At 40.0% G+C, this 17,496-nt stretch overlaps 1 protein-coding gene across 3 annotated transcripts in view; it reads left to right on the top strand.

The window, feature by feature from the left end:
• plpp4 (phospholipid phosphatase 4) overlaps positions 1-17,496 on the top strand; it is a 57,964-nt gene that overhangs the window by 17,955 nt on the left and 22,513 nt on the right. For all 3 annotated transcript variants that reach the window (XM_069145109.1, XM_069145108.1, XM_069145107.1), the window contains 3 exons: positions 5,853-5,961; positions 10,595-10,685; positions 17,339-17,402. In XM_069145109.1, coding sequence (XP_069001210.1) covers positions 5,853-5,961; positions 10,595-10,685; positions 17,339-17,402 — 264 coding nt within the window. The remainder of the gene's footprint in view (positions 1-5,852; positions 5,962-10,594; positions 10,686-17,338; positions 17,403-17,496) is intronic.

Genomic DNA, 17,496 nt, shown 5'->3' with positions numbered 1-17,496 from the left:
ACATGTGTTTTAGAGTTCTTCAAAGAATGCAACACATTGAATTACTGAAATGTAAAAGTGCATTTTTACACAGTCTTAAAATGTCCAGATTTTCTTTTTACCGTCAGTGCATTATCACCCTTGTAATCTGAAACTACTCTTTGCAGCAGCCATATTTTGGTGGGACAATCTTGAGAGCCATTCAAGCAGTATGTTACTGATTTGGCAATTCCAGAGCAGCCTGTCTGTGTGCCATCCACCACTGGGACAAAACTCAGCAGCCAACAAAGTCTGCTCTCCTCTTCTTTCCCTTCACAACACTCACTATTTCTTGTATTTTCTACTTCCTACTGGCACATATTTTCAGACATAAAACAGGCCCAAGCTCTCAACATTTACCACTGACCGTTTAAGTTTTTAAAACAGTCCAATTCAATTGCTTTGGATGGCGTGTAAGAGTAATAGTGGGAATTTACCACTGGCAAATAAAGCAGAAGACGCAGAAGGATGGGAATTTCCCACCGGACTAAGCACAACCTCTGATCCTAATAGCTTGTAAATTTCATAAGTCACTTTTCAATAGCTCCCTGCTTTCTGATTAAATGACTCAAGTAATACGAAGGTGACCTGTGGGTGCTATCAGACTAATAGGAGGGCATAAGGATGAGGTGATGTCGGGAAAAGTAATTTCGAATTGTGTGATAAATCTGGAGTCAAACAACCGCCCTACAACCTCCCCCCTTCACTACACACAAACACACAACTCTCCTCTTTACTACACACATAAGTAGCTCCTAGTAGCTCATCTGACTGCCAAATGTGCAGCTCTTGAGAGTGCAAATGCAATCAAATGGACAAAATGGCCTGCATCCCTCTGAATGACTCCCTGGATTACAGCAGGTGCTGCATTGTGAACAGCTTCAATGAAAAGTGCACCAAAGTGAGGAAAAAACCATTGAGGAAGGGGCGGGACTTCTTTCAGAGTTGAATCTAAGATACTGAAACAGACTGCTTTGTACTGTGCAGAGCATTGAGGCTGTGTGTCGTGGACATTGTAAAGCTCCCTGATATTTGCCATTCCCCTTGAGAGGTGAAGGTCACATGATCTGTCTACCAAGTGAGCTCTGCAGAGTGAGCCCTGCTCTGTGGGCCCCTGCACCTGTAGATAACTGCTGTGAATGTAGTTTAATAAGGGCTGCCGGCATTTGGCTGCAGCTCAGCCAATCCATGCTGGCAGATAAAGTCCAATCAATGTTGATAAAAACGCTTCGCTTCCGTTTGGATATATCTGTGATCGGCTGATGCACGCACACGCACACACATGCACACACATACTCACATTCAGCCAAAAGATCACTTTCAGACTTTCTTTCTTTGTGAAAGTGGGAGTTTGCCTGAAGTTAATCCAACTAAGCTATTCTACTCCTCTGTGTGCCTAATTGCTTTGCAGCATAACTAACAAATTAAGGAGGAATTTCATGACTTTTTTTTTTCTTTTCCGTCACGGTGGCGCAGCAGAAGATGTATTCCCGAAGCCATAGCCACAGATTCTGCCCACAGTGCATTGGGAATCAGGAGCTTTGAAATTAGCAGCTCATATTGTTCCTGGTGCTGCTGTGTGCTAAATCTCCCAAGTGTTTGAGCTCGGTAGGGAGAGAGGAGGTCTTGAGAAATAATTCAGTTTCATTTCTTTGGCTGTGGCAGAACTCGTCAGATTTAGGCTATGCGTCTTGCAGAGATGGATAGGAATTGGTGATGATAAATCGGCCCAATTGCATAGCTTTATGGGAGAAGAATAGGGAAGAGAGGAAATTCTAAAATATTCAGTCAGATGTGAAGATTTGAAGCCAAAACTCAAGGGTTGTCATCATCTACTCTTTGTAAAAATCATTGTGTATATACTATATATGGCATACCCTCTGTCCATTGAGCACAAATGCCCTTTACAATTTCACAATTTGCAGAAACATTTAGCTTCCCACCATAAATCTCTCCAGATTTTCAAACGTTTGATGCCAACAGTGGTTATCTTCACGTATTCCCCTTCAGGCCTGTTGTGTTGACAATCTGTAATGGTTTGGCCCCTATAGAAGCATCCAGTAATGTTTCTACACAGAGCAGAGCAGAAACTGATTCAACAGAATGAGGTGCTCCCCAGGCAGCCAGCAGGCGGTCCTGAATTCAGGGCACTTTTTTTTTTGTGCCTGGTGTTTCTGGGCACTTAGAGAGCCGTCTATTCTGGCCAAAAATCGTGTCAGGGGGCCTCATTACAGCCCTGATGAATCCGCCTTTGAAAACGTTTTTTGCACTTTTCTTTGGTACATTTCCACATTGCGGTCCTCTTTCATTGTTTTTTTTCTCAATGTTTCTATCAGGTCTTGTGGTCATTTGCAGTGGCTGTAGCTGAAATTGTCTCTCAGTCAGCAGAATAAAGAGGAGAATATTTAGCAGGTAAACAAAAGCAATAAAACTGGCTGTTAATCAGACATTTATGTTTGTCTGGATGTGCTTTTTGTTCCTGCCATAATGCAGCCCATCACCATTCTCTGCTTTTGTTGTCTCGCTTTTTGATTTAATGTGATTACAATTTCCCAGCAGGATAAATTAGAGTGCATGCTGTGTATGTCATTACCTCTCGAACTCGGAGAGCTCCAATAATATGGCTATAATCCACATTGTCCTTCCTTCCTCACACAGACCAAAGCTTCCTCTTGTCACCGGCCTGTAAATCACTACTGTCCTGCTGCGTTCACCTCAGCCTGTAAATTACAATAAAGATGAAATTCATTTCCACATTAGGCCAGGCACTTCTATCTGTGGAAACAAGGATGAAGCCTTGATTAATACCAGCTGTGTTTGGAGCCTGGAGCTTTCAAAGTGTGCCTAAACCATATTGTAGTTTGTCTTTTAATAAAATAAAAAAAAACAAGATAAGGCAAAAAATTCAATCTGAATCTCGAGCCAAGAGAGATCCTTTGAGGGTGGCATTGATTTGTTGGAGATTTGATACAAAATCTCCAAAAGACGGAGGAATATTACATGTCCAAAAGGCATTTTATTTTGAGCTTATGAGAGAGAGCCCTCCCAACAAACAAACTCCTGAAGATGTAATGACATGGTGAAAATTGAGGTATCCATTGCCAGTCATAGCAAAATATAGCTGCATGTCAATCCAAATTATTTTTTTTATGATGAACAATTATGAATGATGATGATGATGATTATTATTGTGGGAATGGCAACTCAGCCATGACCAATAAAAACTGTTACACAAAGAGGTAATAACCCTTACAGTAAAAACATAAATTTCACACGTGCAAAAACCATAGACGTATATAAAAGTGGCCGTAGCTTCCGGGTCTAAAAAGTGAGGCCGATGCGGAAGTGCCTTAAACTGCAATACCATCGAGTGCCACTAGGGGTTGGCTCCAAAAAGTCTTCTGATTCATAGACTCCTATTCAACTTCTCTCATGAAATACAATTTCAATACAATTTATCCACAAGTTATTTTGGTGTCATTAGCTAAAGTCAGTCCTTGTAACCACATACACATATGATTGTGCACATTGGAAATGTTGTTTTGCGACATTTTCATTGTGTAATGTGTGAAGCGCATGTAGACTCGCATGTGAAAACCTCTTCACATATTTTCCCCGTTATCATATGTTTCAACATGTGGTAAACATGTGTCATACATGTGGAAGCATGGGAAACTTGTGTGTTTTTTCTGTAAGGTAACGCTCTGCAGCAGGTTTGTGGAGGCCGTGTATTGTAAGATGACCAGTTAAGGAAAATAATGTGAGGAGGACTTTTATCAGTGTAGTTACCTTCAGGGAGTGTCTGCCTCAAACTCATTAAGACGTCAAGGGTTGGATGCAAGATAAGCCTTGCAGAGTGACGGGTAGATCATTGCAGTATTTAATGGTCCGAGAGCTCTGTGTGTTTTCATAATGGAGGTTTAGTTTGTTCGTTGTGTGTGTGTGTGTGTGTGTGTGTGTGTGTGTGTGTGTGTGTGTGTGTGTGTGTGTGTGTGTGTGTGCGTGCATGCGTGTATATATCAGAGTTGAAGTTGAGGTCTGCCTCGACTGACTATCTGTTTTTGCTCTGCTTTGAATCCCCCTGGGACTAAAATAACATTCCCAGTCACTGACGCCTGAACGAGAGAGCTGAGGAGAGGACAAGCTGGGAAAATGGGAGTAATTCATGAAGCATATTGTGTATCATTAGCAGTGTATAATTCATTGTGCGCCACATACCGTGAATGTTATGCGGCTGAAGTGAATCATGCATGCGGGCTCAGCAAGGTGTAAAATGAGCCAGTACTGATTAGGCTGTTCTTTTGCGAAAATATGATGACACATTGTTATCAGTGAACCAACAAATATACTCTCCACAGTGTCGAATATGCTGCATGTCTTCTGCAGAGATTAAAAATGTATAATTTAGTTCCCTGAAAAGAAAAAACAAGAAAATTGGCAGCACATCCATCTTATGTAGGAAAGGTTTACAGAAGATACATGTGGTGCTCAGTCAGTGGACTTCCTCACGTTTCCACTGCTGGACTCGCACTGAGAAGCTGCTCAGGATCCAGAATGTCCTCACTTTTCTTCTGCTGCCACTGCGCATCTCTACTGGAGCAGATAAATGCTCCTTGCTGAAGGGCTTGTAGTTGTTGTGGAGAGCATAACTCAATTACTGTCTCCTCGTAGATCGAAGTAATTCGTGTGGAGCACACTGGACCCGAGAAAATACTTAACAAAGTTTTTTTTTTAAACTTTTTACTGCTGTAGGATAAGGCATGTTTTAAGCAAACTTTTTGGGGTGCATTTTGCTTTTATTAAATAGCATCAGTGGACGTGTGGGAGTCAAACTGAAGACGTATGCGACTGAGCCATGTATACAAATTTAAACTATATTTACATCTTAGATGAAGCAGCACTTCAGTGTATGTACTGTACTTATGATAGATTTAACAGTTTAACAAGCTCCTGACCATAATGAACACATGGAGGTTAGCCTATATAATCAGTCATTCCCCTATATCAATACCTAATTTCTGTAATATTTTTTTCAGTGTTGGTGGAGAACAATGTCACAGCAACACTGTAAACAATATAAATCATTGTCTTGTTTATTTGATTTTAATTTGTCAATTTCTTGAACTCATCAGATATATATATATATTTTAACTTACACCATCCATTTGAAGATACTTCATGTGGTCTGTTGTGTAAAGTTTGATTCAGTGGATTAGGTCAGTTTGAGGACGTACGTTTTTAATTTAACATGCTCATGTCAGAGTTAACAGAAACTTTCCTCCAAAGTTAACAGAAGGACAATATGCAAGGCTGCTCCCAAGGGAGTAAAGGGGCATTCAACCTGGTTTGAACTGTATTTATGATGATTAAAATAAAAATATATTTTTAATAATAATAAAATATTTAAAACACTTTCATTTCTGTGGCCTGGAGCTCAGTTGCAGAACCAAGCAGAGTATTGAATTGTTGTTGAGCGCGGTGACAGAAAGACCTTGTTGAAATGACAACGAAGAGAACAAGGTCAGGTATGACATATCACTGGGTGGCCGGGCAGGGCTGGGGGAAGCAGGAGCATGCTAATTTGTTCCCAGTCAGTGAGTGAGACAGCGGCGGAGGTGATCTCGGGTGAAACCTCAGTTGTGTTGGTACTAACAGAAGAACCAACAAGTCCTCTTTGAGCTGCACAACAGAAATAAAAGGGAAACCTGATGTTCTGCACACACATTAAAAAGTCATGTAATCTCTCAAACTACCACTTTGTGTGTCAGTCATGTATAAATGTGTCCATTACGTGTCTAAATGTCAGTAACTGATGTTTTTGTTCTCTGCCACAGATTCACAGAGTTTCTGGAGCCGTTTGAGAGAGTAATTCAACCGGAGGAGCTTTGGCTCTACAGGAATCCTCTCGTTGAGTCAGACCACATTCCCAAGAGGGTCATGTTCGTAAGTACCTGCTGTCTAAATGTGCATCCTCTTATTACAGACTTAATTGCCACTAAAAACGTATTCATTACCGCAGTCTACATACCATGCATAATTTTTTTGTAATCTGTGTGGTGCAAAAATCCTTCATCACTATAAAAAGTTTTATTTCTGCTGCTGCGGTTGAGTTCTGAATCATGTTGACAGATATGAGACGGGCTTTATGGAACCGTGGTGATTAGTGCTTTCGATGTAAATATTATCCACTGCTTTTGGACGGCAGTGGGTTGTGCAGCGTTAGCATGAATTTCTAACTGATGCCCTACGGACTGAAAATAATCTTTCTCTGCCTCATGCTGTAAACAATGAACAAATAACCTAAAGAATCTGTCTTTCTCAGTCAAAACCTTTGCCCAGCACGTATTGGCGGGTGTATAACGATTTTGTTCTCAGTACTTCTCAGCATTACAGTGTGGGCATTACAGACAAAGTTTAAATACCGTTGTGAGTCAAATGTTGTTGTCCAACTCGGATAACAGAAAGTACACGGTCCCACTTTCTAAGAGTTAATACAGTGAAATACAACATCACCAGGGATGGCAAAACAGTTATAAGTTCTAGACTTTCTAATGAAGTGAAATGTCTGGGAAGCAACTTTAATGCCATAGTTTTCTTCTTTTTTTTTTTAAAATATGCCGATTTGCATTACGTGCTGTAAGGAAGTGTTCGGATTGTGACACCAGAGCCTCGGGCTTACATCCTGACTATCTGTGGTTTAAGAAAAGCACTTTGGTTAAAGTTAGGGAAAGACTGTGGTTCTAAATAAATGTTCCACAGACCAAGATCTTTAACATCAACCAAAAGGTTCCAGTGCCTAAACATTACTCTAAAAATGATTTATAATGCTGTAGTTACTTGAAGTAAACAGTTTTTTCAGATAACAGCATTTCAAAATCAAATATTTTGGTGGAAAGTAAATAAAATCTAATCATGGTGACCATAATACTGATGTTTTCGGAAGCAATATTTATAATAATAATAATAATAATAATAATAATAATGATGATAATAATAACGTCAATACCGGTAAACATTTAAGAAAACAGGAGGCAAAAAAGACCATGCCATTAAGGTAATGAATACAACAAAACCAAACAAATAACCAAAATGAGCAAATGGAATAGAAAACAAACAAATAAAGAAATGAATACAATTTATTGTTTACAAAAACAGGGGAACAAAGGAACTGCATAAAAGGACGACATCACTTAAAAGCAATTCTATAAAAATGGGTTTTAAGAAGTGATTTAAAAGAAGTTAATGATTCTGCAAGCCTTATCTCCTCAGGTAGGTTGTTCCAAAGTCGAGGGGCCCTTATGTGACTTATCTGATTTTTAACAACATATGCTCAATATTGGCATTGAAAATGTAATCTTTTATGTTTGTATAATGCTTTTCAAACCAAATGTACTATACGAATCGACTCTATGTATTTTCCATATTTCCAAGGCCAGAGATTCAGTCCTGATGGTGACTGTGTTATGTACCATATATCTCATATAATAAACTCTTTTCCCACCACATTGAATAGTAATCACAGCTTTAATACTGAGTTATGTGCCATGGGACGAGGTAGCATGATCTGTATTCTGTTGTGCTGTTTTGTGGCAGGACATTTTTTTTTGTGACAAACATAACTTCATATTATGAATATAAAAACCTAAAGACGATCACAGACCAGCTTCTTGACAGTCCACACTTTCATTCATTTCCCAGATAGGTTAATATGTGTATGTCGTTGTGACATCTTTGTCTGCATGCTTCCTTGTTAGAAGAACTACTAGTAGGTACTGACTGTTTAATCAAAATATCAAAGTGGTGTAACAAGGAAAGACTTGCCTGGCCGTTGCTTATTTAGCTCACCTCTTTGTGAGCTGTCAGCATTTGATTGAGGTGCGCTCCACTCCATCCTGTGCTCCTCCACACACGTCAATCATCTAATTTTGTGCAGAAACAACTGTAGAGTAGGTGGTGAATTCTGACTGTCAGACATTTTCAAGCAAGAAATAATGACAGATACTGTAAATTTTGGTATATGTGATACTTTTCCTCCTTAATAAAAAACATCTGTAGCAGTTACTGCATGTTAAGACTTAGCTTGGCACCTATTGATAACATTTTAAAACCCTTCATGAGCACATCAAATGGTTAAAACATTAATACAAGTGGATTTAGTCATGCATAAAAAAAGCTGAGCTTTAAATTGCTCATCAACAAATTATTTCATGGGTATTTTGTGATAAGCACTTGAAAGTGCATTAGTCATACAAAGCACCACCAATCAAGCAGAAATCACACTCACGCACGCACGCACGCACGCACGCACTCTCACACACACACACACACACTCTCACACACACACACACACACACACACACACACACACACACACACACACACACACACACACACACACACACACACATACACACACACACACATACTGACAATCCACCATTCATCTGTGGAGCTGAATGTCCGGCCAAAAGCGGAGCCTCAGCTTATCTGCACTTTATTATTTCTATTTCATATTTTATAAAAATGTTGACAGATGATATTACCTTCAGTGTCCATAAATCATTACTGATAACATGCCTCTAAATTATGAGTCGGAAAAGAAAGCCCGACCCACATGCCTCTGAGGGGAATACTCCCCCTGCTGACACCCATCAGTCAGAAGTCCTCAGTGTCATCGCTGTGACAGTGGCCCTGAAGGAGAGGAGAATTTATCTGGCTATTAAAAGAAGACCACGGAAGGGATTTGCATGAAGCTACATTATGACTCACTGTGACCTTCATTAAGATATACAGTATACAACATTAGCCTGCGTGCAGCCTCGAGAGCTACTGTTGGACTTTCTTATTATGGGAAGTGGCAGGAAACTAAGTGCTTGGTATTTATTGTTGGGCCCAATAATCTTATACAGCACATACCTGTGGATGAGTAGGTCACAATTCAGACCATAGAAAGTGTAAACAGGGTAATACTACAGTTTATAGCCCTCAGATCAGTGTCCGGAAATGGAAATTGTAGCTGTCCCCATTTCTGCAGGGTTAGAGACAATCAGAATTTCCTGAATAAACCTGAAGAAAATCAACTAATTCTTCTGAAGCTGGTGGAGAATTGTTGCTTACCTATATAAACAGTGATGATGTCCCAGACAGCTTCAAATATGAATCTGGTCCACCCTCAAAAGGCACAGATTAATTGTTCTATGGTTAAACAAATAAAACTGGCTTTTTCAACAGACTATAGCTCACTTATTAATGTATAATCTTTGAAAAAAATGTACTGTAAACAGACTGTAAAGTAAACTGATACACTCACAGTTTGTAGCCTTCATGGAGTCGTGATAGACAATCATAGAGCATGATCTAAATGTGAAAAAGACATCCCAAAATGTCTTGAGATATGAATTCTCCTTTACTGCAAACTGCCTTACATAAATATTATGACATAATCATCCATTGTCAAACCTTTCAGGTGATTTTGGATGCTTTAACGTGTTTCCATGGCAACATAAATCCTCACAAGTACAGTACTGTTGTTCTCATTTACACACCGTTCCTCTTATCTTTGACAACTGTTTTTAAGAAAAAAAAAAAAAATACTGTCAGTTGTCAAATCAGCCATCAAAGTGAGACCAACTGGGATGTCACCCTGCATGAGTCCTGACATGTGGAAACCTCAACCCAGCAGGGAGAGATGTGTTTTTTTTACACTGGATTCCCCCTCAAAGTCGCAAAGTGATGGCAGCTGCTGTGATTGAAAGGGCATTGCTACACAGGGTGCATTAGTTTTGGGGAATGTGGTGGAGATGATCTGCTGTTGCCTCAACATTGTTACTTCAGTCCATTTTTGCATTAAAGTAAGACGCTGTTAAATTTTCCATCTGCAGGTGCAACGATAATCCATCGATCTCTTACATAAAAATGTGATACTGTCATTAATACCGTATGTCTTGCAATGCCAATTTGCAATGTTTTACACTGCATTTCATAGCTATAGTAGGATGTACCGTACTCTGTGCCCGTGTTACAAAGATATAAACAAAATTTGGTTGATTTAATCTTAAATTCAGAGAGCAACTGTAAGTGCACTCATTTGTTTTGTTTTGTGTGAAACTGAGCTACTTCAAAGGAATATTGCGGTGGAAAATTAGTTTATAATTGGCAAACATACACACAAATTCTCACAGCTCAACTAATGAAGAAGGGGAATCCAACATGTGTGTTATAATAATGGAAGTGAAGCTCTGCCTTTGTTTTTACTACCTCTGTTCCTTAGGGCAAAGACAATATATTAAATTTGGACAAAGTAATTAATACATGAGAAGGCATGAATAATTACCTTAGGTGCTGGGGAGGGCCCAAATCTCATATCAAGTTGGGGGCCAGATTCTTTCTGAAAAGGCAGAATGGTTGTTTGGCCCCTCAGTTTACCTTATTAAAATTAACTCTGAATAATGGATCAAGTTCAGGTCATTCCCAGAGGCTGAAGTAATTTTACGATTAACCTGCAAAACAGACTGTGCTCTGCATCTCTAATGTCACTGCAGGAACTCATTTGTTATTTGCCTTTATTTCCTCGCAGGCTATCTCATTCCTCACCCCACTGGCGGTGATATTTGTGGTGAAGATAATTCAGAGGACGGACAAGACGGAGATCAAAGAGGCCTGTTTAGGTGCGTGGGGACACTTACCTGAAATGTCACACTGTCAGACTAAATAAGACTGAGAGGTCCTAAAACACACGTCTCCAACCGGTAACTTGTGAGCCACCAGTAGCTCGCTGAAGGTTCAAAGAACATGCAGTGCTTCCCACAAATAGATTTACTTGGGCAGGCTGCCCAGGTATATTTGGCTATCAATTTCACCATTTTTAATTAATTATTTTTTTTAAGTTAGCTGATAAAACTACGCTGTCCACTTAATAGCAAAATGTGTCAGAGACCCTCACACTGAGCTGGAAATAAAAAGCTAATATATACAATATTTTTGGATGGGCTGGAACAGCGGGGCGGAGCTATAAAGTGAGTGTCTGTCACTGAGTGACAGATCAAAATTACACCACAGGTTGGCGACTTTTCAAATTAATAGTCTTCCAGTTTCACACAGAGTGCAGCCATATAATAGGTTTTGACTTATACATGTGTTTCTTTCAGGACGGGAAGGGGGTCCCAATCGAAGGGGAAACACTGTTTCCTGTTAAATCTTATATTAGAACTCTTTATTTCACACTTTTCAAACCAATTTGGCCACACCCAACTTACATGCACTGCATCAGGCATTTAGGGAACATCTGATACCTAAGATATCCCCCACGCTCCCCTTTGATTGTAAATGTAAGAGATGCATACAGAAGAAAACATGCACACGTTGTTGAATTTAAGCTGTTGTCAGACAAAATGTGTGAGTATTAGTTTGTTATTGATCACATAAAAGAAGCTTTTTCAGCTGGTTTGGGTTGAGCTCAGCTATGTGAATAAATGTTACTAAACATGAGGAGCTCTCGGACACCTTCATGTTGTCAAAGTAGCTCTCAGAAGAAAATGAGTTGGAGACGCATGTCCTTAAATGACAGCGTGGACTGTATGGAGTTTTTTGTATGGAGTTTTTTAACATCTCAGAATTAGCCCTTTCTCTTGATAATTTTCTTACACTTAAATATCTTTCATCTTCCCCCAGTTCTGCCTGGAAGCTGGGGCTAATTGGTGACTTAGAAGCACCTTATTTTTTTTTATTTAATAGCAATCAGTGTGGTACCGCACAAGTTAATCTTAATCACAGCAGCCATGAGTATTTACCTATTTAAAATGTTTATGCTATTTGTTCCATTCCCAACTGCTTCTGGCGTTTCTCTCCCACTGACGGTTTCCTGTTTGCCGTTTCCCCCGCGGGTTCAAGAGGCCTGCAGAGGCTTTGGAACATCGGAAAGCATTAAGAGAGTTCAACACAAATCCAATTAAAGAGACACACAGAGATGAATCAGGTGGAGAGAGGGTGGCTTAGTGCATCAGTGCAGAGATTACAGTGCTGTGTAGAACTTAACAGGCCCATTACCGCCTGCAGAGAAGCACTTCTACAAGTCGTGCAGAAAAACAACATCACTCAGACCAACAAAGAATAAAAGATCATAGTTTTGAGGGTGGCTTTGAACCAAAGCTACGTCTAGACCTAATGAGAGAGAAATATCAGGAAGCAGTTTGTTATTAATGTGCAGGTATGCAGACCTGTTTATTTTTTTTTTTTTTTAATCTCTGGCTCAAAGCGCAGAAAAGTAGCTGTCTCTATATTCTCACAAAATTACAGAGTTTCAAGCTTTACCCGAGGATCCTCAAAATCTGAATCAAATTTTCAAACATATTAACGAGCTTGCATAAATTGTGTTTTTTTTTTAGTTGGATACTCTCTTCTATAACACCAGTGGGACTTTATTTTGCTAAAATCCTGCATTCATTGTTTGATACACTGTTCTGTTATCTCACTGCCGCTTTAATTTAGTTTTTTCTTCTTTCAGAGTAAAAAAAAAGGAACAAAGTGTTCACTTTTCAGAATTGTCTAATAACCCTTCATCGTTCCCAAACTCCTGGTGCTTAATTTTGTAATTATCCATCAGTCAGGATATAATGAAGTCATTTTGAAAGTTTGATTATGTTTTCCAAATGGGCTCACTAAGAATGGCACAGTGATGATTCTGTTGTGATTATTTTTAATTTTGGTTACAATGCGTGAACAATATTATTCATCATGGGAATATGACAGCGCAGAGTACGCACAGACCCTGCGGTTTCTGCTGTGTATTGGGAAGAACCTTCAAGTGAAACACTGATAGTTTTCATCAGGAGTTTGTGTTGCCTCTGCATATTTATACACAAAAGTGTCAAAGCTTCAACCCTCCAGATTTGATAATCCCTTATAGAAAAAAACACATTAGTTTCCCATGTTTTCATTGCATTACATTACATTACTTTTCACTTAGCTGACGCTTTTATCCAAAGCGACTTACAATAAGTGCATTTCAACCATGAGGGTACAAATTCAAAACAACAACAATTAAGAAAGTAAAATTTTCTTCAAGAAAGCCAAACTTCAAAGTGCTATAAGTAAGTGCCATTTTAAGCGCCACTAAAGTGCTACCTATTCAAGGTAAAATCGGAAGAGGAGTGTTTTTAGTTTGCGGTGGAAGATGTATAGACTTTCTGCTGTCCTGATGTCGTTGGGGAGCTCATTCCACCATTTAGGAGCCAGGACAGCAAACAGTTGTGATGTTGTAGTGTTTAGCTCAGTGAGGGAGCAACAAGCCGATTGGTAGATGCAGAGCGGAGTGAACGGGCTGGGATGTAAGGTTGGACCATGTCCTGGATGTAGACTGGACCCGATCTGTTCGCAGCACGGTACGCAGGTACCAATGTTTTGAAACGGATGCGGGCAGCTACTGGTAACCAGTGAAGGGAGCGGAGGAGGAGTGGAGTAGTGTGAGTGAATTTAGGAGGTTAAAGACCAGTCGAGCTGCTGCATTCTGGATGAGCTGCAGAGGACGAATGGCACATGGGACATCACATGTATCACACATGTTTACCGGTTGCAACATATGATAACATGAGGAAAACGTGGAAAGGTTTTCACATGGGAATTTACATAGAATTCACACATTGCACCGTGAAAATATTCCAAAACCACATGTTTCACATGCAAAATACATGTTTCAGATGTGGTCACATTAGTTTTTGCATGTGTGAAATTCATGTGTTTTTTTTCTGTAAGGGATACTAGACTGCTGGGGCATGTCATTGCACACCTGCTTTGTTAAGGAATGTCAGATATCAGAAAAGCTGAGAGAGAGGGACTTTGGCAATACAATAGCAGCAGCCCTGTCTTTATTTAATAGGCCTCTAATTTCCTGAAACTACCTTTGTGCAATCACTCGAACACACTCTAAGCTACAGTGGTGTGAAAAAGTGTTAGCCCCCTTCTTGATTTCTTATTTTTTTGCATTTGTCACACTTAAATGTTTCATATCATCAAACAAATTTAAATATTAGTTAAAGATAACACAAGTAAACACAAAATGCAGTTTTTAAATGAAGGTTTTTATTATTAAGGGAGAAAAAAAATCCAAACCCACATGGCCCTGTGTGAAAAAGTGTTTGCCCCCTAAACCTAATAACCGGTTGGGCCACCCTCAGCAGCAACAACTGCAATCAAGCATTTGCGATAACTTGCAATGAGTCTTTTACAGCTGTGGAGGAATTTTGTCCCACTCATCTTTGCAGAGTTGTTGTAATTCAGCCACATTGGAGGGTTTTCCAGCACCAACCGCCTTTTTAAGGTCATGCCACAGCATCTCAATAGGATTCAGGTCAGGACTTTGACTAGGTCACTCCAAAGTCTTCATTTGTTTTTTCTTCAGCCATTCAGAGGTGGACTTGCTGGTGTGTTTTGGATCATTGTCCTGCTGCAGAACCCAAGTTGGCTTCAGCTTGAGGTCACGAACAGACGGCCGGACATTCTCCTTCAGGATCTTTTGGTGGACAATAGAATTTAGAGTTCCAAGACCAAAACCACCATGGTTCCATTTATCACAGCAAGTCTTCAAGGTCCTGAAGCAGCAAAACAGCCCCAGACCATCACATTACCACCATCACCATATTTTACTGTTGGTGTGATGTTCTTTTTCTGAAATGTGGTGTTACTTTTACACCAGATGTAACGGGACACACACCTTCCAAAAAGTTCAACTTTTGTCTCGCCAATCCACAGAGCATTTTCCCAAAAGTCTTGGGGATCATCAAGATGTTTTCTGGCAAAAATGAGACAAGCCTTAATGTTCTTTTTGCTCAGCGGTGGTTTTCATCTTAGAACTCATCAAGATGTTTTCTGGCAAAAATGAGACAAGCCTTAATGTTCTTTTTGCTCAGCGGTGGTTTTGGTCCTGGAACTCTGCCATGCGGGCCATTTTTGCCGAGTCTCTTTCTTATGGTGGAGTCATGACCACTGACCTTAACTGAGGCAAGTGAGGCCTGCAGTTCTTTGGATGTTATTGTGGGGTCTTTTGTGACCTCTCGGATGAGTCGTCGCTGCGCTCTTGGGGTAATTTTGGTCGGCCGGCCACTCCTGGGAAGGTTCACCACTGTTCCATGTTTTCTCCATTTGTGGATAATGGCTCTCACTGTGGTTCTCTGGAGTCCCAAAGCTTTAGAAATGGCTTTATAACCTTTTCCAGACTGATAGATCTCAATTACTTTCTTTCTCATTTGTTCCTGAATTTCTTTGGATCTCGGCATGATGTCTAGCTTTTGAGGATCTTTTGGTCTACTTCACTTTGTCAGGCAGGTCCTATTTAAGTGATTTCTTGATTGAGAACAGGTGTGGCAGTAATCAGGCCTGGGTGTGGCTAGAGAAATTAAACTCAGGTGTGATAAACCACAGTTAAGTTATGTTTTAACAGGAGGGGGCAAACACTTTTCACACAGGGCCAAGTGGGTTTGGATTTTTTTGTCTCCCTTAATAATAAAAACTGCATTTTGTGGTTACTTGTGTTATCTTTGACTAATATTTAAATTTGTTTGATGATCTGAAACATTTAAGTGTGACAGACATGCAAAAAAAATAAGAAATCAGGAAGGGGGCAAACACTTTTTCACACCACTGTATATGTGACCATTTTTGGGTGACCAAAGACATAAACACAATCCAAATATGGCACAGACCTGTTTGGGGGAAGAGATAGGTGCAGGATGAATACACTGTTAGGAGGATGAATTCAGCAGGTGCCCTGGTGGTGGGCTTCATGAACAGCCAATCACACTGGCTTCTCTCAGAGCATTTAAAAGTATAATTAGGAGATACGAGGTGAGTTCTGGCTAAACTGGAGGCAGAGTCACAAGTTGGTAATATACAGTCTGCCATATGACTACGCAGCACCCTAAAGAGACTTTAGGAACAGATAATGCCTCTTTTATGAGTGTGATCAGTCACTTATGCTGACTCACCAGAAACTGGCACATTTGGTGCCAGGAGTTTAAAAAACAGGCTTAAGTGCAAAAACATGGACTGTCAAAGTGTGTCAAATCTACAAAAAAGTAATAATCAGTCCATTCATCACCATCAGGAACCATTCCAAAGAGAGACCGTGACGGAGGAACAATATTTTTAAACCTACAAGGGCTCGGCCTCCTCATACTGAGAGAGAGAAGGAAACACACTGCAATTTAATGCCCCATTTTTGAAATGGTCAAACAGAACGTGTCTCATTTTGTGCTTTCATTGGATCTGCGCTAAATTTGCCCAAATTAACAAGCTATTAAATAACATTGACACTGAGCTCCTCTGCAGCTCAGGAAGAAAATACATTTGAGCGCTTGCAACGTGGAGTGAATTCAATTCAGCTTCAGACCACTGGGATTAACCTCTGAGGGCAGGCACGCTGGTTAATGATGAGCCCCTGAGGCTCTCTTTATAGCTAATTAAATGAACGTACAGCTAAAAATTTTTTATATGTAGAAAAAGATTTGAGTGAGCATTTTAATGTGACCAGTACTGTAAGCAACTGTAAAAGGATAAATACCTTTTCAGCTATAATAACATGCAAAGAACATTACATTATCTATTGATCACTGTTCAATCGCGTTTCATTGTACCTTCTATTCTCCATACGGGGGATTTCGAGTGCATCGATTTTGCGTCGATTTTGTCTGCAACAAAGAATCCAAACACAGCGAGAGCCATCGTTGATGCAAGTTCACGCCAAGCGAAGTAAAACATGTAACACTTGACGGCAGCCTTTTTATACTCCTCCCCTGCAGTCATGGACAGTTTTCACCGACCATCAAGTGGGACGAAGTCAGCCAACTGCACCAAATGCCTTTTACTGGTCAAAATTTCAGTTTGTTGCAAAATCTCATCACCAGTCTCATCAACCTTTTTGTATGCACTGCCAATAAGCTATTAAGCCAACACAATAACAACAAGTAAGCATTCATCTCAGTGCACCACTGTGCATAAGAACAGCCCCACAGGTCAGCTAGTGAGGCTTTCCCTATGTTTCAAAACCTGCTTGTTGCTGCTTATGGCACATAAATCCTGACAACCATCTGTCTAGCTGCAAGGAAAACTCCCATGACTCTAATTGGCTAATTTATTTCCATATTATATTAAAGAGTGGGGAATCTGCCAGAACCTGTGTTGCACTAATAGTCAAAAATTACTCCTTTACTACAGCAGCACTGTTTCAATTAATCTTTTGTATGCTGGAAATGTCAACTTCATCTGTTTGACCAATTTCAATGATAAACCACTGTAAGATGCCTATTTATATGTATCTCTCCTTCTCCAGCTGTGTCCCTGGCTCTCGCCCTAAATGGAGTCTTCACAAATACTATCAAGTTGATTGTTGGCAGGTATGCTGAGCAAACAGAAGCATTTTACATGATGCTGCATTTTTAGCTGTAAGCTCTGATAACATAAGAGCACATTTCTCATATGGCCAATGAA

This window comes from Embiotoca jacksoni, unplaced genomic scaffold (genome assembly GCF_022577435.1).
Source record: "Embiotoca jacksoni isolate LCO1_2020_lvr unplaced genomic scaffold, fEmbJac1.0.p SCAF_12, whole genome shotgun sequence".
Lineage (NCBI taxonomy): Eukaryota > Metazoa > Chordata > Actinopteri > Embiotocidae > Embiotoca > Embiotoca jacksoni.
This window is presented reverse-complemented; position numbering and strand designations above follow the sequence as displayed.